The sequence below is a fragment of the Schistocerca piceifrons genome, chromosome 1 (assembly GCF_021461385.2).
Source record: "Schistocerca piceifrons isolate TAMUIC-IGC-003096 chromosome 1, iqSchPice1.1, whole genome shotgun sequence".
Lineage (NCBI taxonomy): Eukaryota > Metazoa > Arthropoda > Insecta > Orthoptera > Acrididae > Schistocerca > Schistocerca piceifrons.
The window spans coordinates 574,093,765-574,115,338 of record NC_060138.1 but is presented as its reverse complement, the minus strand read 5'-3'; the positions used below and the strand labels follow the sequence as shown (position 1 = coordinate 574,115,338).

General features: G+C 42.2%; 1 protein-coding gene across 5 annotated transcripts in view; it reads right to left on the bottom strand.

The window, feature by feature from the left end:
* The window catches only part of LOC124801730 (palmitoyltransferase ZDHHC6), a 118,612-nt gene that overhangs the window by 34,363 nt on the left and 62,675 nt on the right, over window positions 1–21,574 (bottom strand). For all 5 annotated transcript variants that reach the window (XM_047263098.1, XM_047263099.1, XM_047263095.1 and 2 more), the window contains 2 exons: window positions 18,113–18,247; window positions 6,242–6,373 (listed from right to left, as the gene is read on the bottom strand). In XM_047263098.1, coding sequence (XP_047119054.1) covers window positions 6,242–6,373; window positions 18,113–18,247 — 267 coding nt within the window. The remainder of the gene's footprint in view (window positions 1–6,241; window positions 6,374–18,112; window positions 18,248–21,574) is intronic.

Sequence of the window (21,574 nt, the reverse complement as noted above, 5' to 3'; positions counted from 1 at the left end):
CTTCTTCGAGCCTTTCCAGTTAGCAGAGGAAGATTCAGATGCTGGATGGATGTAGGGACATAGGAGATCTTCACGAGAGTAGTCCTTCTGTCCTTTCTGGCCTGCCAGTTGTGTAGCTGGTGATTTCACCCCATGAGGCAAAAGTTTGGTGGCATGTTGCACAGCTGGAGGAGGAGATGGGGACACTTCCATGACACTGGGCTACTTCACAACCGTGGTGCTAAATTTGATGTTGCACGGCTGTGTGGCCATGTCCTTCTTGGAGCAAGAGGTAGCAAGAACAGTACTGTACATGCAGATGGTAGAATATAGGGTTTCCGACTAGCCAACAACTTGCAAGAGACCAGATAATGCAATTTTTCCTTCACCCAGATCTCCTGGACAGTCCGCTCATTGAGACACAAGGGACAATCATGGGAGAAGGCGGCAGCACGGTCGCCATTGCAGTTGATGCAGTGGGGAGGAGGCAGCAGAACAGACCTTCACATGAGCATCCCTGCCACAGGTTACACATTTGGCCGGGTGTCGACAGGACTCTCAAGTGTGGTTGTAAAGATGACACTGACAGCAGTGCTCTGGGTTCGGAATATATGGATTGACTATGATCACATGAATAAGATCACACATAATTCTGTGTTGAAGACAGTTAAGTCTTGAGGACACAATCCGAGAAAACACTAGAGCAACCAACTGAGGCCCCCTGTTTACACCCATCTGTAAAGACAGCTACGTAGTTGTGATGCTCATATAAGAACTCACAAAATATCAAATGTAAAACTGAGGCAGGGCTGCAATCTCTCCCATACAGCACCAAATCTAAAATTACTCTGGGCCTCTGCAGTAATCAGCGTGGCAGGTGGTTAAACCCCTGGATTTTGGGTCGTACTTGCTCCACACAGAGTGACTCCAGCACATGTGGATCCCAAACAGTATTGTGGCTGGTGGACAGTTGGAGAAAAGGCATTCCAGAGGCAGATGAGCAAAACTGTGGTATGTGGGTGAAGTCAAAGCTTTGCAAGGAACTTACTTGCCTGACACACCATGAAGAGCTGCCGCCAGATGGTAAGTGTCAGTTCCCCAGCTTCAGCACAGAGAATAAGTAGGGGCACCCGTGGCCATCTGAATCCCCTCCTGACGGACAGAGTCAATGATTTTCAAATAAAAAGGCCTCACTGACCCATACACCATGCACTCTTGGACCAGCCACAACTGCACAAAATGCCTATAAAAATGGAGCAGATGCATCCTGTCCACTCCCCAAGACCTGTGGCTAAGGCACTTTACGATCAGTGCCTTCGAGGTTCTAGGTTCCGGGTCTCTCAGGTGTGGCAACCACAATAATTTGGAGTCAAAAATGAGGCCCAGAGCCTCACTGAGTCTAAAATGTAGGCTGGTGTCCCTCATATGCAAATCAGGTAAACTAAACACACACACACACACACACACACACACACACACACACACACACCGTCTTTTCAGCCCACTCCTCTAACTTCACCTCCATAGCTTGCAACTGTTGTGTCGCTGTTGCAACAGTTGAGAAGGAACAGAAAACAGCAAAATTGTCCATAAATAAGGAGCACTGTACAGGACTCCTTACCACAGACATGGTACTGTTGATGGCTATGGCAAAGAGGGTAACACTTAAAACATTCCCCTGAGGGACACCATTCTTTTGCTCAAAACAATATGACAGTCTGTCACCACCTTGGGACCAAAAAGATCACTGAGACAGGAAAGACTGTATAAAGATGGAGAAGGGGCCACAAAAGCCCCATTGATGCAGCTGTGCGAGAATACATTATCTCCAAGCAGTATCATACGTCTTAATGACATCGAAGAATATGCCAATAGTATGATATTTACATAGGAAAGCCTGTTGAATAGCCACCTCTAGTAGGGTTAGGTTGTCGACAGTGGACCAAAATCTCCAGAACACACATCGAGAGCAGCTAAGGAGTTGCCTGGTCTCTAACAACCAGGCCAGATGACAGTTAACCATTCACTCCACGATCTTTCCTACACAGCTCATTAAGGCAATACTCTGATAAGTACTGGGACACATGTGGTCCCTTCCTGGTTTGAGGAGAGGTATCTGAAGTACCTCTCTCCACAAGTTGGGGAAGTTACCTGTCTGCCATATAAGATTAAAATGTTCAAGGAGAATTTCCTTTGATGCTGCTGCAAATGTTGAAGTGTGCAATAACAGATTTGGTCATCACCAGATACAGTATCGCAAGTATCAGACAGGGCTGATTCCAACTCCCATGTGGAGAAAGGGTAGTTGAAATACTCACAATTGTAGGCTCCGAAGTCCAACTTGCCCCTCTCTACAGCCACATGTTAACAACAAAGTGCTGGATCCTTGCTTGCATTGGAAGTAGCTGTTACAAAATGTTCTGCCAATGTCTGAGCAATATCTCCAGGTGTTCTTTGCAGATATCCATGTCAGCACTCGGGCTATTGTTAAACTATTGTGTTTACCACAAACCCTCCTGATAGCTTCCCATACTTTTGAAGATCAGTGGAATGGTTGGTGGAGTCCAGGAACCCTTTCCGTGACCTTTTCTTGCTCTCCTTCATTACATTTAGTGCTTTGGGCTCTCGTGCATCAAAATGCTCTGTGGTTGTCTGCTGTTGGGTGGCATGTAAAACATCGAAGAACTGCACGCCTGCCCTGGATCGCTGAGCAGCACTCATCTGTGCACGAAGGTACAAGTTGCCTCTTAAGACGACCTGAAGACTTCATGGTGGATAAGTCAGAGCCATTTTGGATCACTCGCATGATGTGGTCCACCCATTCCTGGATGCTGTTGTGATGTTCAAACACAGCCAGTTGGCTGAGCAACATCCAGTTAGCCCTGCTGACCATCCATGTTGGTGACTGCTCTTCTCGTAGTGTTCCAACTAGTAGGTGAATGCAAGTGGGAAGTAGTCACTGGAATGAAGATCATTTTTGACGTCCCACTGAACAGTGTCTGCGAGGGCTGGAGAGCAAAAAAAGATATTGATGTCTGAGAATGACACAGTAGCAATGCAGATTGAATGTGAGTGTGTTTGTTGAGGATGCACAGCTCATGAGACGGCGTGAGGCTCTCCAAAACCCGACCCCAAAGGCAAGTAGAAGTCAAGTCCCAAAAAGTCCGAAAAGACGTGATGGGCATTGAAGTCTCCCAGGGGGAGAAATGGTTGGGAGAGTGGTTCTATAAGACCTGTGAGAGTCTCAGAGTCTATTGCATCTTCTGGAGGTAAATACAACGAGCAAACAGTGATCCTCCAATACACATGAATTTCGACAGCAACTGCTTGCAGGTCAGTAGACAGGTGGAGAGCAGAGGAGTTATGTGCATTGTTGACAAACACAGCCAGGCACAGATTGGAGAAGTGGTGCGTGTTAGTGAGAACACGGTGAACCCTCCCTTGGCTCTTTCCCCCACCAGGTCATCCTTGGGATATAACATATAGCTCTGTAGCACAGGGGTCTCAGTGCTAGATGTTTCAGTTCCTCCACACGAGTCCTGAACTCAATGAAGTTCCACTGTAGTATAGGAGCGTTTTCACAGGTGTGGTTATAATTTATCCCTATCATATCCCTATCCAGGGATATGAAGCAATTGTGGAGTAAGGGTGAGTGGAGATGCTGCCTATATCCGAGGCGTCAAACTTCAAAATATCCTCCTGATCAGTCCGAAGTCCCAGCATGATGTTTGACCCAAACATCATGACCCTTTCCTTGCACCCTGTCCCTTTGAGGATGAGATGGGAAGGGACACTGAAAGCCACACTGCTTCTCGTGTGATTTCTGGATGCTCACTATGGAATTGTTGCTGGGCTTTGCTGTTTCAGCTGCTTGGATTGCTCTGCCCTTACTCGCTTTACCTTGGCACACACACATACAAGTACAAGTACAAGTACAGTCACTTGTGGTGGATAGTGGCACACAGGATGATGTCTGCAATGAAGTGTCCACCTTGGGAACAGATTTCTGCACCCTGGAAAAATACAAAGTGGCAAAAGGAGAGGGAGGGGGGGGGGTGTTTCACTGCCTTGTATTCTTTTTTGGCTACGGCATTGGGGATCTGCTTGGTCACTTTTGCTTTTTGTATTTTGCATTCCTCAATAAAAACAGAGCAGTCTCAGGTCCAGAGTGGGTGGCTCCCAAAGCAGTTGATGCAGCTTGCTGGAGACAGTCAGTCAGTCCCAGTGTCATGCATGGGCTTCTTTTCCGCACTTCCTGCAGGTCGCTTCAACTCCATAACTCACAGTTGTATGGCCAAAACTCTGGCATTTGTAACATCGAACAGGGGTTGGTATGTAAAAATACGTTCAGGCTCCGATGGAGAATTGAACGTGACCGTGAAAGTGGCGATCTTTTCAGTTTCTACATCATTCCTTCACATTTGTTGCTCCACATCAACTACCCCCTGGGATGCCAAATCTCATTTCATCTCCACTATGTTCATATCCACGATATCACAGCATGTGACCACGCCCTTGCTCGAGTTGAGATAGGTTTGCTTCTCAACAATGATATCAGAGTCACTCATTTCAGTGATTTCTTGAGAAGTTCCGCCTGCTTTGACAGATTAGCTTTGGCCAAGAAGGAACCATTACGCAGTTGTTTAATAGATTTTAAAGTGCCAGCAAGTCCTTCCAAGCCTTAATGAATACAGAAAAGGGACACTTTTTCAAATGTTTCCTCCTTCCTCTTTATCACCAAAAACACATTATTATTTGTGACTCCATGAGCCCTGTTACTTAAGGCCCAATGATCCTTATCAGGAGGACTAGCCTCCCTCATTCTTTTGGATAAATGAGTGCCAGTACAACCATGTGGTACAAATGTCACACTGGGTGGGGGGTGGGGGGGGGGGGGGTGGAGGAGGAGGAGATTCTGAGGTATAAATTTTGGTTCCACGAGCAACGAGGGGAAATAAGGGTCCAGTCAGACAGAGCCCCACACGCCTAAGTAAGCCCTATACAACTGAGTTGGGAAAGGTTCCCCAAAGGTTGCCACTAACAACTGTTCCACCTCAACAGCTATGCATCTCATCAGTGTGCAGCACACCTTGAAATTGAGGGGCTATTTTATAGAGGGTTTTACCATCCTCAGCTGGTCAAGCCAAGATCCCCATTCCCTGTATACACAACAATCCCCTGCTGCACCACCTGCTGGTCACTGAAGCATATCCAGAGCTTATGATGACAGAGGACTGGCAGCACTTACTAGTCCCCAGCTCAGGAACCCTGAGACCGCCAAGCCCATAGCCAGCAAATGAATGCTGAGCCCCTGAGAGGCTTTTTTTGTGGAGCTGCCACAGGATGTGTATACACTGACTGTCGTTATTTTGATATCTTGTGATTTATTCCTAGATAAGTCAAACTACATAAAGAACAAGAAAATAAATTATTTCCAACACTGACAATAAAATGAAATAATTGCAGTATCTGAAATTAAGTAATGGGTAAATACATTATCATATGTTTCAGATAACACTCCGCTGCAGAGTGAAAATCTCATTCTTAACATCCCCCAGGCTGTGGCTAAGCCGTCTCCGCTATATCCTTTCTTTCAGGAGTGCTAGTTCTGCAAGGTTTGCAGAAGAGCTTCTGTAAAGTTTGGAAGGTAGGAGACGAGATACTGGCAGAAGTAAAGCTGTGAGTACCGGGCGTGAGTCGTGCTTCGGTAGCTCAGATGGTAGAGCACTTGCCCGCGAAAGGCAAAGGTCCCGAGTTCGAGTCTCGGTCGGGCACACAGTTTTAATCTGCCAGGAAGTTTCATATCAGCGCACACACTGCTGCAGAGTGAAAATCTCATTCTGGAACACTTAGTCAATTATATATTGAAATGATGGAAACAGTTCTCATTTTTACTTTTAAGTTTTTTCCCATGGTTATGCAACTATATTTATGTCCCTAAGAAGTACAAGCAGTTTAAGTACTATTTCCGCAATTTCAACTGAAGACCATATTTGTAACGCCAGCACACTGCCTTATTTGTAGAACAAAGACAGCAGTTCTTCTTTAGTCTATTGCTGATTCTGACAGTTTTACATGTAGATCTGTTCTTATAACGAAGCCCAAACCAGCAATGGCCTGGAGTATGGCTACTACAAAAATGTTCTCAGGCAAAGATTTTTCTCTTGAAACCAGAAGTAACTTGTCTAATTCTTTCAGTTCTGCCTCTTAAAATGAAAAATGAAAATTTTACATAAAACTCCAGCAAAACAGAAAAAAATACCTGTCTAAAATTATGTTTCCATCCCAAGTTATACGGGAAAATGAAAATTTCATCTGTGCCCTTACGACGATGTTTTGCTTTCTCCATTATCCAATCTTCAATGGCAGTCCGATTTCTGAATACTGCACGGAGCTGTGAAACAGGAATAATAATATAAAAATTTAAGATATATATATATATTAATATTAATCTTAAATAAAACCACATACAGTTATAATTTCACAGGATTATGTTAGTCAAAAATGTTCCTTAAAACTGGCTTACAATGTTCACATACAACAGTTACACAAAACAGTTAATTCTACTACAAGTATTACAAAACACTTTTTTGAAATATGATACTCAATAAAGAAAATCAGATATACTATTTATGCCATACTGTTTCTTAGGGACAGCTATTGCTCACATGGCCTTTGTGCAGAAAATGTACCAAACATGGTGGAGTGTCAGACAAGGTGAAAGATGGCTAAGTTGTAACTCTTAGAAAATCTATAATTATTCACAGTCAAGTATTAAAGAAAATATGAATACAATGGTGCTCTCAGATAAATTAGGCACAGCCAGTGACACACTACAGAAGTTAATATTTTATGGGGACTGAACATTTACACAATGAATCAATAACTTTTAAACACTTCACATGGTTTCAAGCAAATGATATCTCCGATGACAGTATTAAACGATGGCTTTCATCCAAGAAAGCAATTTACCTGTATCCATTCCACTTCTTAATTTATTATGTTTTTTACATCTTCCCATTATGCAAATGCCTAACAGAACATTGTATTCTCCACAATAACATAGCGAACAAATGCAGCATGAATACCTCGTATCTTGTCATACTACTGTAGTTATTTAATGAATATGTTACTATTTACTTAATTACTGATTACAATTGCTAAAAAAAATAGTAATAATTTAAGAAGTTGTCAAAATTGCGTGTGTAAGCTGACATAACAATTGGAAAGAGGACCAAAACATGCTTCTGTCAAGCGAGCTTAAATAATTGTTCAAACAATATTTAATGGCAAACTCTCGTCATTTGTCGAGAGCACACTTGCTTAAGAATGCTGGTTTATTTATGAATAAACAAACTTTTATTTGCAATTATTGTGAAAGATCTGAATGTAACCAAATGTTTACAACATTTCTTTATTTAAATATTGTTGTGATATATTAAGTTTAGTCTGGGAAGTGATCAAGCTGAGTTAAATCATGTTTGTAGAACTTATGAACAACGTAATTTTGGTGGGGATGGCCTTTAAGCAATGAGAGTTCGATAGTGACGGAACACTGCTGAAATCAAGTGGATATGGATGCTATTTGAATGAAGTGCTCAAAGGAGTGATTCTGGACACTTTTACATTAGTTCTTGAAGAAGGCCCATGGTATCATGAAGTATTTGATCTAGTGGGTGATTCTGGGCACTGAACAGTTGCTATGAGATCCGCTTTTCATTTAGATATTGAAGAGGACACCATTTCAAGCACTGGAAGATGGTAGACCTGCCTGTAGTACCAAGTGTGATTCAGTCATGCAGGTAACTGATTCTGGCTGGTGAATGGCCACTATCATACTTTAACTTCTGAAGGGACTTAATATTTTGAGAGGTCCGAATGAGATCCAGTGTAGGATACTAACTTTTTCTGATTGTATTATGTAACTGAAGACAGACAGGGCATGAGCTACTTTTTTGTACCATGTGTATTAATTTGTGAAATGTCGTGTTGAACTCTGAACTGTTCTGAGCTGGTGAATATTTTGGGTACTGCGATCTTAGTTTTCTCAAGTCTTTGATGCCTATTTAGTTTGGGGATTTTGCTACCATTCACATAACATTCTGGACGTAACCTTTGATAAAGGTATTTTCTGTCTCTCTTTTAACTGGATATTGTAGGACCACTTTCCCTTTATTTTAAGATGTTTTTCCTTGAATTAACATTATTCAACAATAACTACCTGTCACCTATATCAATTATAGACTTTACAATACAATGTTTTTTATTAATTATTCACTTATATATTACTGTGTATTTATTAACTCATAATTCTAACCAATGCATGGACTATTTGATTGCAGGACTACAGCATTAGGTTATTATGTGCAGCGAGTTAACAGCTGGGCGTGAAAACAGACATGTGCTGCTCGACTCTACAAGTAAATTGAGGTATTCCTTTTAAATAGAGACATGCACAGCCCAACTACCTCAGGTGCGAGCAACATCAGGTAAAGTCACACACTTTCCATGCTATATTCAAGCTAACACTACAGTCACAGCAAGTCCAGAGAATGAGTCAACAGCCATTCAACTATTACTGGAATCTTGTCCATAAAAGCACTGACAACCAACAAAAATACTTTGCAATTTCATAAAATTCTAATGATACTACTGTAAAATCTGGATACAAGCAAAGAAGTTAAACATGTAATCTATTCTGAGAAATTACAAGAGCTCATATTCACCAAGGGCAGAAAGAGGTATAGAACCAGCAAAGATGCAAAGGAAATTAAGATATATATTTGATAACTGTTACAAGATAGCAGAAGGGAGCAACTGCTTATGACAGACTGGTTTCACTCAAGTGTGTATGTCCAGCCGGGGCATCCAAGGGTAGAGGGTGCAAGTAGCACATGCAGGCAGTATGTCTGTCGAGTGACCATGGGCAGGGGTGAGAGAACAAAGTTTGAAAGTAGGGCAATAGCGCCACCTGATGAATAGCTATACTACCTATACCTGCCCATGGACAAGCTCACACGATCTCATTGGGCAGCATTTAAAATGCTTCGCCTGTGAGAATCTTGAGCCAAGGAAGAAAACAAAGGGAACAGAAAACAATGATGGGAGAGGAGACTGGCAGAAATAAAAATATTAATACTAACTGTCAATCAAAACAAAATTTCACTTGTAGAGATACATACATAAGTACATAAATAATAACAATATCATGAAACGGATAGTTGCTGCTCATCATATAGCAGGGATACTGAGCCACAGACAGGCACAACAAAAATAGTGTCACACAATAAGCTTTTGGCTACCAAGGTCTTTGTCAAAAATAGACAATTCGGCCTTTTTGATCAAAAGCTTATTGTGTGACAGTCTTTTTGTTGTGCCTATCTACGACTCAGCATTTCCACTACAAGGTGAGTAGCAACTATCCTTTTCATAATAATGTTACATTCCATCCTGGATTTTACATAGATAACAATACAGATAAAAATTCAAAAGAATATTTTTAAGTACATTTGATGAGGTAAGGGGCCCAAAAATAGACAAAGTGTGAGAGATTGGGAATGATAATGATCACAGACTTATTATTGGTCATGTTTTGCATCTATTGCCCTAGTTCTAAGATGATACAATGATTAATATTAAAGGCATGAGTGTCTCAGTTTATTAGGATACAAAAAGCCACCAGATCATCAGGTGAGATATACGGTTATTACCAAGGAATGCATTTTTCTGAATCCTCAATACCATATGAATATAGAATTACCACAAGAATAATTCTATCCCAATAAAGATTTTAGCCCTGTTAAACAATGATTGCCAAGAATAATTCTATCCCAACAAAGATTTTTAACTCCATTAAACAATGATCAGCAATCACAACTTGAAAATTAGTTATGCAAAACTGCCCATTGTCTTAGTTTTAACCAATATTGTAATCTCTTTCATTTTCTATCTGAATTTTTTACCACCAAAATTACATTAATTCTTCTCTAAATATTAATCTTCCGATGACAATAACTCTTCACTATTGAAATACTTCATGAGTGAATAGCCAGCTGTCACTGTCCAACAAACACAATGTTTGGAAAGTGACCATGCTTCTATCATTAAGTGCACTGATGAACTGCTTAGGGGATAGTATGGTGCCTTTACATCTCTACCACCCCTTCCCACCCATTCACTCCCTCCTAGCTGCCACTCAGTCTGTAGTCCACCTGCAGGAAGTGGGTGGAAGTCCAGGTCTCCTTCTCCTCCTCCCCCTCCCTCCTGCTGACACATTGCTCCGTTCTTGGTCCACACCCAAGGACACATGCTGTTTCATGTGCTCCTGACGATAGTTCATTGGGGAATATCTCCTTCCTCTACTTTATCAGACTAACTGAGGGTTCCCATGCTTTACTAAGGATGTTACCGCTATCATGACTGATCAGCAGATCCCTTAATCACATCTTCATACATTCTTTGATGACACCATCCCAGAAGTTAGAAATCTGTGTCAGGATCTTAGTATGGTCATACTTCATTCCATGGGTATAATGGATACTAACATATGGCCGTTCACCTGTAAAGTATTTCATACTGAAATATGCTGAGAGAAGCCAAAGAACCACAGCTACACATTACATATCAGGCTCTCCCTTGCCATCTATCTGATTTTCTTCTTGTTTGTTTCCTTTATTGTCCACGTTTCCTTCTACTTTCGTCCTTCCACTTCGATGTTACACAACTGTTCCTCAAAAATCATCCTTGATCCCTTACATTCTCTCTCATCTCTTCACCCCAGCTCCTCTCCTCTCTCATAATTTCTTTTATCTGTTTTCTGTCTATAACAATTCTCTTTCCATTCTACTTATCTTTCTTCTCTTCCACAGTATTTCCCCCTATAGGAATAATTTTTTAACCCTTTTTTTAACTTATGGATCATTTATTCATTGCAATTATGTCTCTATCAATTTTTTTGGTTAGTGGATTTCTTCAAAAATGTAATAAATACTATTGCATACCAGTTTTAATGTGGTTCATTTTGTTATAACGTCAAGTTGAACACATATATTTCAAAAAGGACACAACACATGTAAGTCACAGAGCAAGTAGACGAAGTAAGACGTGTACACGGTAACATTCACATCAGAACTGAGTCCAAGTCTAACGGCCGCTGGCTGGCTGGCCGCTTAGGTGGCGCGGCTGCTGCATCGCTGGCAGACAGCGCCGCATGTAGAGGATGCGCGTAACTGCGCGGTGGCACTGTGAAAAATCGGCGAGTCACAACACTTTTCCCCCCTTTGAATTTTTTGCACTGGTCTTGATGGAGGTGGCCTGTAGATTGCTAACGTCCATAGGTGTTGTTTGACTGGCCGTGAAGTCTCGAGGAGGAGGCTTTCCGTACGGATGGAAGTGTCCCCGATGATAACAGGTCAAGATGACAGGAGATGTAGGGGTCGAATCTGCTGGGGGCCCATGCACCAATCTGCATGTTGCGGCAAGTCCGGTTGTTATAACAGGAGACATGGGCGATGTGTCCGCGTCCGTAGGAGAAGGAAGCGAGTAAAGTTGCTGCGAAAGATGATGGTCATCCGGTTCCTGCATGGGCACATCTCCTGATGGCATCCGTTCTTGTGCTGGCACCGAGATGATGGTGAGAGGGCTGCGTTGTGAGTAATGAGAGATGCCAAGATCCCGAGCGTCAGGTTGAGCCGAAGGTGGTGTAGTGGCATTCGGAACAGGTGTTGCCGGCACACGAGGCCGAAGCTGGTCCGAATGATGCATGCAACACCCATGTCCGTCTGGATTTCATACAAGCGTCGGCCACGGTGACGTAAGATGCGGCCAGGACTCCATTTTGGTCACCTGCTATATCCCCGTACCCATACACGGTCGCCGGCGGTGAACCGGCCAAGCGAAGGCACCCGCGGCCGTAAGCTGGAAGGCCGCAGAAGATGAAGTAGCGTTCGGGGCTGTCGGCCATGTAAGAGCTCAGCCGGGCTGTGGTCACCCATGGGGATGAAACAGTAAGAAGGCAGAAATTGGAGTAGCGCATCATCAGTAGCAGAAGAAGTCAGGAGTTTCCTCATCTGAGCCTTAGATGTGCGGACCAGTCGTTCAGCCTCACCGTTTGACTGTCGATGGAACGGAGGGGCTGTGACATGCATGACGCCATGACGGGCACAAAAATCCGCATATTCGGAAGAGGCAAATTGCAGACCATTTTCAGTAACAAGAGTAGAGGGAAGGCCTTCCAAAGAGAAAATTCGAGCTACGGCACTTGTGGTTGCCGCGGTGTTATGCGACGGACAATGAAAGAAAAGTTAGAGTAGCTGTCAATTACGAGTCGGTGGAGGCGGTATGCAGCCTTGTTGGGAAGCGACGTTGATGGATGAAACAAGGAAACAAGGAAACAAGTTGTTTGTGGCCCGTAACAAGATGAAATTTGGATGCATAAAGAAAAACACCAAACTTATGAAGAGCATAAATAATGGCCAAAGCTTCTTTTTCAATTTGAGAATATTTTCGTTGGGCATCCATGAGAGTTTTTGAGGCATAAGCAATGGGTTGTTCAGAACCGTCAGAAAAACGGTGCACAAGGACTGCACCAACCCCGTATTGAGAGGCGTCCGTGGCAAGAACGAGATGTTGGCCAGGTCGATAAGTAGCCAGGCACGGGGCCTGTTTCAGCACAGTCTTCAATTTCTGGAAAGCCCCATCGCATGACGCGGACCAGTGAAAGGACATGTTTTTATGCAACAGGCGATGCAACGGCTGAGCCACCAAAGCCACAGACGGTAAAAACCTGTGATAGTATGCTATTTTCCCCAGGAAGGCCTGCAGTTCCGTAACAGATGTAGGGCGAGGAAGGGCATCAATCGCAGCGACAGTTTGCTGAAGCGGAAGAATACCATGCTGAGAGAGTTGGAAACCCCAAGTACGTGATAGATGCCTGAAAAAATTGTGATTTCTGTAGATTACACTTAAAACCGGTAGTCTGTAAGACATGAAAAAGTGTGCAGATATTCTGAAGATGTTCTTCAGTGGTGGAGCCCGTGATAACAATGTCGTCCATGTAATTGATATACCCAGGGACAAGGAGCAATAATTGTTCCAAGAATCGCTGAAAGATAGCAGGGGCGCTGGCAACCCCGAATGGCAATCGTTGGTATTGATAGAGGCCAAAAGGCGTCTTAAGGACCAGAAACTGCTGGAAAGCAGTGTTGAGAGGAAGTTGATGATAAGCTTCTGACAGGTCAAGTTTAGAAAAATACTGGCCTCCAGCAAGTTTAGTGAACAGTTCTTCAGGTTGGGGCATAGGGTAAGTGTTGATGAGGCATTGAGCATTTACAGTGGCTTTGAAATTGCCACAGAGATGAATATCACCATTGGGCTTAGCAACGACAATGACAGGAAAGGACCAGTCACTTGAAGTGACAGGAAGCAAGACCCCTGAAGCAGTGAGACGATCCAGCTCCCATTTGACCCGATCACGAAGGGCCACAGGAATGGGCCGAGCCCGAAAAAACTTAGGCCGATCAGTGGGTTTGAGCATGATATGAGCTTCAAAGTCATTTGCACGGCCTAACCCAGGAAAAAACAGGGACAAAAATATCGTCACCAAGGAATCCAATTGAGCATAAGGAATGGCATCAGAGACAATATTGACAGAATCATCTATGGAGAACCCAAAAACGCGAAAGGCATCGAAACCAAAAAGATTTTCCACGTTACTATGGTCGACCACAAATATGGTAACAGTGCGAACGACGGATTTGTAAGATACCTCAGCATTAAACTGTCCCAAGAGAGAAATCTTCTGTTTATTGTACATCCATAATTTCCGAGTGATAGGTGATAGGATTGGAGAACCCAACTGAAGATACGTCTGAGAATTGATGATAGTGGCAGCCGAACCAGTATCCACCTGCATGTGAACATCCCGACCAAGGATTTGGACAGTGAGAAATAACTTCCCTGAAAGGGAAGAAGTACCATTGACAAACAACACAGAAGCAGAATCAGCGTCACGGTCATGAACATCAGGTATGCGGTCGGATTTGTAAACGGATGACCCATGACCCTTCTTTTTGCAATTGTGACACACGGCCCAACGTTGAGGACAATCCTCCCGTGAATGTTTCGTAAAACATCGCGGACATGAAGGAAGTTGCCGGGGGTTTTGCTGCAGTTTCTTAGAGGTTTGTTTACGGTTAGGCCGAGGCTGCCCTTAGGAGCCTACTGCGGCCACATCAGCCGGCAGGGACACGCTGCACGAATCGTCAACAGCGCACAGAGGTTGCATTTTTCCGACGTCGCCCCACGCCTCTATCTGCGCTCCAGCGGTGCGAGACATTTCAAACGACTGCACAGTGGATAGGACTTCATCTAGAGACAGATTTGCCAACTGAAAGGCATGTTGCCTAACTTCTTTGCCGGGCGCCGACCAGATAATAGCATCCCGTACCATGGAATCGGCGTAGGATTCTTTGTGAACTTCAGTAACAAATTGACACTTTCTACTGAGGCCGTGAAGTTCAGCAGCCCAAGCATGATAAGATTGATTCGGTTGGTTTTGACAGCGATAAAAGGCAACATGAGAGGCTACCACATGCTTATGCTTGTGTAAATACACGGACAGAAGTGAGCACATGCCAGCAAAGGACAAAGATGCAGGATCTTTCAAAGGAGCCAAATGCGACAACAACCGATACATTTGAGGTGAAATCCATGAAAGGAACAGAGACTTACATGTTTGTTCGTCCTTGACATGAAATGCCAAGAAGTGCTGTCGAAGACGTTTTTCGTAATCAGACCAGTCTTCCGCCGTCTCGTCATATGGAGGAAAAGGAGGTATAGACAACAATGAGAAATGCCCCGCATTTGATGCCGCGATGAAATCGCGAATCGCTGATGTGAGAAGCGTTTGCAGTTCAATGAGACCTTGCAATAGTTGCTCTAAAGTAGCCATGGAAACCTGGGGGTCAACGATGAAAAGGAAAAATCTACTACCTCGTCGCCAATTGTTATAACGTCAAGTTGAACACATATATTTCAAAAATGGCACAACACACGTAAGTCACAGAGCAAGTAGACAAAGTAAGACATGTGTACACGATAACTCAAATCATAACTGAGTCCAAGTCCAGCGGCCACTGGCTGGCTGGCCACTTAGGTGGCATGGCTACTGCATCACTGACAGACAGCGCCGCATGTAGAGGACGCGTGTAACTGCGCAGCAGCACTTTGAAAGATCGCCGAGTCACAACACATTTTCAGTTTAAAAGCCTGTCTATCAGCCAAGCTGAAGTTTATAATTTAGATGACCTTTGTCCCCTTTAACTAATTTTTCTTTGTACAATTCTCTTCATCCTACATTGTGTTCAGCTTTCATTAATGGTTCTCACCATTCATTATGTCTGCATCATGGGGTTCTCATTACTCTCACCACAAATGGCTGTTACTAACAACACACATATTAACTTCTCTTTTATAAATATATTTTATAGAAGATGTGTTCTGGGCATTCATGTGGGTTTGTGATATAATTTTTCTCACAAAATTTTTCCTTTTTATTTACAGAGTATATTCAGAAAATACTACCAGAGGAAGAGCCACTATTACTTAGGGCAAATAAGGCTCATCAAAAATTGCAATTCCAAATGAAAATATCCTCGGAAGTAGACAGAAAAAGAGAGAAATAAACTGAAAAATATCTGGGACAGATCTTACGTCATTTGTAAACCCAAGCAATAACAATAGTGTATGTGATCTTAAGCTTTGCTTTACTAAGAGTAATCCACTGTCTGTAAGGATCAGCTACGCACATTTCAAGAACCTCTTTGGAAAACAATCCCAAAATGACCAGGGCTGTCTTAGCAGTTCCTTTTGCTCATATTTCGTTGAGTTCCCTGTAGCTATTCAGTGTTCCATAACCACAAATTTTGTTGGTTCCTTGCCTTTGGTGTTTCTGCTGTGCAGCATGCACCTTTTTTCGACTGTCCACACAGTCAGCCCAATGTAAGCGTTACTACATTTTCATGGACTGTAGCAGACACTCAGTTTATGAAGCCTCAAATCATTTTTCACCAAAGGGACCGATGACCATAGCAGTCTGGTCCCTTTAATCCCACAAACCAACCAACCATTTTTCACCATACCTAGCAGTGTACACATTTTTGGAAGTGGACAGAAAACACGTTTAATGTTAGGTTGCCAATTTTGTTTGACACTTTGCCAGTGTGCTGCAGATAGGCCTCTTATTCTTCTCTTAAATAAAGTGTTGCTTTCTGATTCTCTCAAGCCGATCAGGGAGAAATTCAACTTCACTTTGAATTCGTTCTCCTATCTATATTTTTTCTCTTCAATAGAATTATTATGAAGAAAATACTGACGTTACCATGGGGTGCCCTATGGCACTGGCAGTAGCACACTGATTTTGAAGAGAGAGCTCAGGAAAAAGTTGCACTGAAGCCTACATGCTTTTTCACACATGCTGATGATACATTTAGTGGAAAGCTTCGGGCATTTCTTCAACATGTGAACACTCTACACCCCAGCATCAAACTCACTATGGAGGTGGAAGAGAGTGGCGAACTCTCCTTTTTCAATGTTTTAGTCAAGCACAAAGTAGATGGAACTATGGGACACAGTGTGTACAGGAAAACCATCCACACCTATATGTATCTCCATGCCTCCACATGCCTTCATCCTTCACAGTGTGAGGGTGCACTACACGCACAGGACCACAGGGTCTGTGCATTAATAGACACAGAAGGCCTACAAAGACAGCACGATCACCTTGAGGGAATATTCAAGAAGAATATATATGCCACGAGACACATCTGATGTGCTTTCAGGCAAATGGTACACACATGAACCGGATGAGGAGAACAAGGCAATGGTGAATCTTCGACATGCTGGAAAGTTATTGAAAAAAGTTGGTAGAATATTGGCTCAATCTAACATTAAATGCATTTTCTATAAATTTCAGAAAATGTGTGCTCTATTGGGTACAGTGAGAGATGACTTGGGACACAGTAAATCAAGGTCTACTGTATTCCACACAAATGCATAAGGTATACATCATGCAGACTGCAGACAGTGGAAGGAAGGTGCCAAGAGCACAGGAAACACACTGAACTCAAGCAACGAACAAGATTTTCAATTACAAAACACTGCATAGCTACAGGTGACTCAATGAAGTATGAACCAAAAAAGTGTTAAGACAGCCCAGGTCATTTTGGGATTGTGTTCTAAACAGGGTATTGTAATGAGTGACCGATAACCTGATCTTAAGAGAAAGTAATTCCACTTTAAGTCAAGCATGGAACCCAGCACTCAGTCAATGGTACTCTCAACGACAGCTGAGAGTGACTTCCACATCCAACGGCAGCAACAGAAGCAATGACGGACCAGATTTTGCACCCAGCATTTATCAACCGTGTCCCTCCCACCATCACTCCACTCGATATGGCATACAGCTAGCAAGTGAGGGAAAAGATGGGAATGCTATGAGCGTAAAGGAGATACGACATATGAAAGATGCTCATTCTACAGGTATCACACTAAGACAATGGCAAAATATGCTATTTAAATGTCATGTCTTGTGAACAACTGTACCCGGCTGAATACCCAAGACTAATACGAACAAATGATACACTGAACACACAGCTGAGATCATGTAGTGCCAGGTATGCTCATCAGCACTCTTAGATTTGTAACACAATATTTTGCTTAATGGTGTTGGAGATGTGCTACATTAAGTAAAAAAGCAGACGATATATTATCAACTCTGTTTTAAGTGGAAGTAACCATTTCACTGCAAACTTAAAATGTTGATCATGTTAATAGCCATTACTGCAATCTACATGTGATGATGCATATTTAAATTAGACCTATTCTCATCACATAGCAATTTAAATGAGTTACATTATTAATAAAGGCCTGTATGAATATCATAAAGCAGAATTCTACTTCAAAAAGGGAGTCTCATGAATCATTCAAGTTCCTTTCATGCACGAAAAGTGTTAAAGTTAATTTCTGTGCAGGATACTTGTAAAAGGTTTATACAATATGAAACATCAACGTACTACCAGAGCAATATTTAAAATTTTTGTTTTGGAAAAAAATAAGAGTGTATTGATTAGTTTACCTGGAAGTAAAGCAGCATTCCGACAGCCAAAACAACCCCAATTGCAAGTCCAAGGGCCAATACACACAGTACCAACATTGATGTTCCAAGGTAAACAATTGGTTCTGTGCCATTACCATAGTATAGATACCAAACCTAAAAACAAACAATGGTATGTTGAGGACGGAATAACTACAATACTATGAAAATGATAGGTTGCTGCTCACCACACGGAGGAGGTGACAAGTCACAGACAGGCACAATGACAATAGTCCTAAACATTTAAGCTCTGGACAGACAGTCGTTCTTTGCAAACATAAAAAAAAACGCACACGCATAGACATTGTCTCCAACCGCTGTGACTCAAACGGCCATAAGGTGTGCTTGTGTGTGTATATGTGCATGTGCATGTGCACACTATTTCTGAGGGAGGACTTTCATATCCGGAACCTTAATTGTTTAGCACTTTTTTTCACTGCACCTATCTGTGATTCAGTGCCTTCCCTATGTGGCAAGTGTGATCTATATTTTTATAATAAACCTAAAAACAAAACATTTATTACAGCCAATGTAATTACAGTCAGTGCCTATCTAAAAACAGGACAAAAAGAACAAAAATATTAAATCCTACTACTTATATACAAACACCATATACTGTGTAAATTGATAAAAATTGCAAGAGAAAGTTCAATAATGGCACGAAGAAGAAAAGTATATCTAGAGATGTGTGTATCTGCTCATGCAAAAGAATGAAGTTAAATTTAGCTGTTTCCACAAATAACGAACTAAATGGAAGATGTAATCTATTCTATAACACGCACTTTTCCCTCCCCACCATCACCTCACCTTTTACTCTGTCACTCAATCACTTCTCAATGTGAGTTTATAATGCTGCTCTCTTGATTTAAATAACTCTTATATAGCAGTAGTAGCCTTATACAGGGAACTTTCAGGTAACTTAAGCATTTTTTTTTAAACAGTTAGATGCACTCTTAACACACATATTTAAACTCAGTAGAGGTGTCATAGTAGTTGGAGACTTCAATGCAAATTTCCTAACGAACTCCAGAGACAGAGTAGATCTTGAGAACTTGATGTCCTCATATAATCTTGTTTCTGTTGTAAATTTTCCCACCAGAATAACTTCACGAACAAAATCATTAATTGATAATGTATTTATTGACATAACCGAGATTGATGATATAGCTGTCAGGCAAGTTCTGAATGGTCTCTCTGACCATGATGGACAAAGACTCACCATTAACAATTCAAGTATTTGTGAGATTAATAGTGGTCCCAGCTGGAAAATTACTAGGAAATCTACTGATGGAACTATTCAGATCTTTAAATCACGTCTCCAAAACGTAGACTGGAGTCCAGTATATAATGTAGAAAATGCCAATTCCAAATACAACCTTTTCAGCAATGAAGTGGCTCTAATATTTGAAAGTACCTTCCCAAAAAGAATATCTAGTGCCTTCCGCCACGGAAGTTGAACACGCAGCAGAACAAATGGACATGGTCAGCCCATAGAGGGCTCCGCCTCCGCGGCGGCTATTCTGCGCAGCGGCTCTCGCGCAGCGAGGGCACCACCGCTAAGCCACGTGCAGACAGCGGCCAAGAGCCGCTCCCTCCGGTTTCATATATAGGGACCCGCTCTGCCCTAGTCCAGTCAGTCTGGTACTCACTCTGGATTTCGTTTCTATCTTGGCAGTACTGCGTTCTGGTCGTTGCTCGTTGTTGACATTTGCCTGGATCTGGTTCCGAGTGGATTTACGTTTGGTGTTTGGTGTTGTGGCTTCCACAAGCCTCCGTTGTTTATCTTTTCCTTGTTGTGTTGCTCATAGTTGGTCGTGGTCGGTTGCTGTCAGTTGTCGTTGGTTTGTCGTCCGACTCGTCCTGTGTTTACCCGTTGGTGCATGCTCCACCGCCGGCGGCTTCCCCGCCTTGCGGCTCCGGTCCGCAGCCCAAGGCGTTCCCGCTGTTGGTTGCGGTTACAACAGAATATATAAAACCTATACTAAAAAATCCACCAACAAGCCTTGGATTACTACTGGAATTAGGATTTCTTCCCTCAAAAAAATCAGATGACCCTAACCTTTTAAATCCTAACTATAAAAAATACTGTAAAATATTGAACAAAGTCATTCTGAAATCAAAAAGTGTGTATCTGTGCTCAAAAATTAATAACTCCACTAATAAAACCAAAACTATATGGGAAGTGATATGAAATGAGACTGGTGCAAATTACCCCAACAAGACCCAAAATATTGCCCTTAACAATGAAGGTAAGCTAGTTCAAAATCAAGATATTGTAGCTAAAATCTTTAATGAGCACTTTCTAACTGTTGCTGAGAAAACAGCATGCAAGGGCTCTTCAGAAAAGGCAATAAAAACTTTGAAAGAACTTTTCCCTAACTCTATAGACATGATAAGTAAGGCCCCCATAACCGTGCAAGAAGTAAAAAAACCATAGTGTCTCTAAAAAGTAAAAATTTGTCAGGTGTAGACAATATTTCCAGCAAACTGCTAAAAGCCAGCTGTAATCAACTCTTTAAAGTTCTAGTTCATACATTCAATTCCTCTCTAAATCAAGGTATCTTCCCTGACAGAATGAAGTATGTTACTGTGAAGCCCCTCTACAAAAAAGGTGATCCCACAGATGTTTCCAAGTATCGTCCTATCTCTCTTGTAACAGCATTTTCTAAAGTCTTTGAAAAATTAATATACTTCAGGATTGTCAATCACCTTGAAAAATTTGCACTAATTAGTAAACAACAATTTGGTTTCAGATCAGGCATATCTACATCCGAAGCAATTTATGCACTTACAAATAATGCTTTAGAATGCCTTGACAAGAAAAAATTACCGTTGGCATAAGGGTTTCGACTGCGTCGATCACACAATACTTTTAGGAAAAGCAGCCCAATATGGAATCCGTGGACAAATGGGTAACTGGCTCAGATCATATCTAGAAGACAGACAACAAAAATTGTATTAGGTGTTAACAATCTACAAGTAGGAGAGGTAGAGTCTGACTGGGTAACAGTACATCATGGAGTTCCACAAGGGTCAGTCCTTGGTCCCCTCCTATTTATTATATATATTAATGACCTACCCCTGTTCTCAAATAGTGCTAGCAATATCACAATGTTTGCTGATGACACAAGTATAGTGACAGCCAGGAAAACCTCCACTGACATACAGTTAAATGCCAACCAAGCACTTGCAAATGCTCTGAACTGGTTCACGGCAAATTCTCTATCAACAAACCTCAGTAAAACAAATTACATGCAGTTCCAATCCAGTTACATAAACCCAGAAGAGATTAACACTGCACATGAGAGCCAACAGTTGCAGAGCGTTCAGTGCAAAAAGTTCCTAGGCGTTCATATAGATAACCAGCTCAACTGGGAATTCCACATACAGCAAACACTAAAAAAGCTTAGCTCAGCAACATTTGCCATACGAATATTCTCCAAA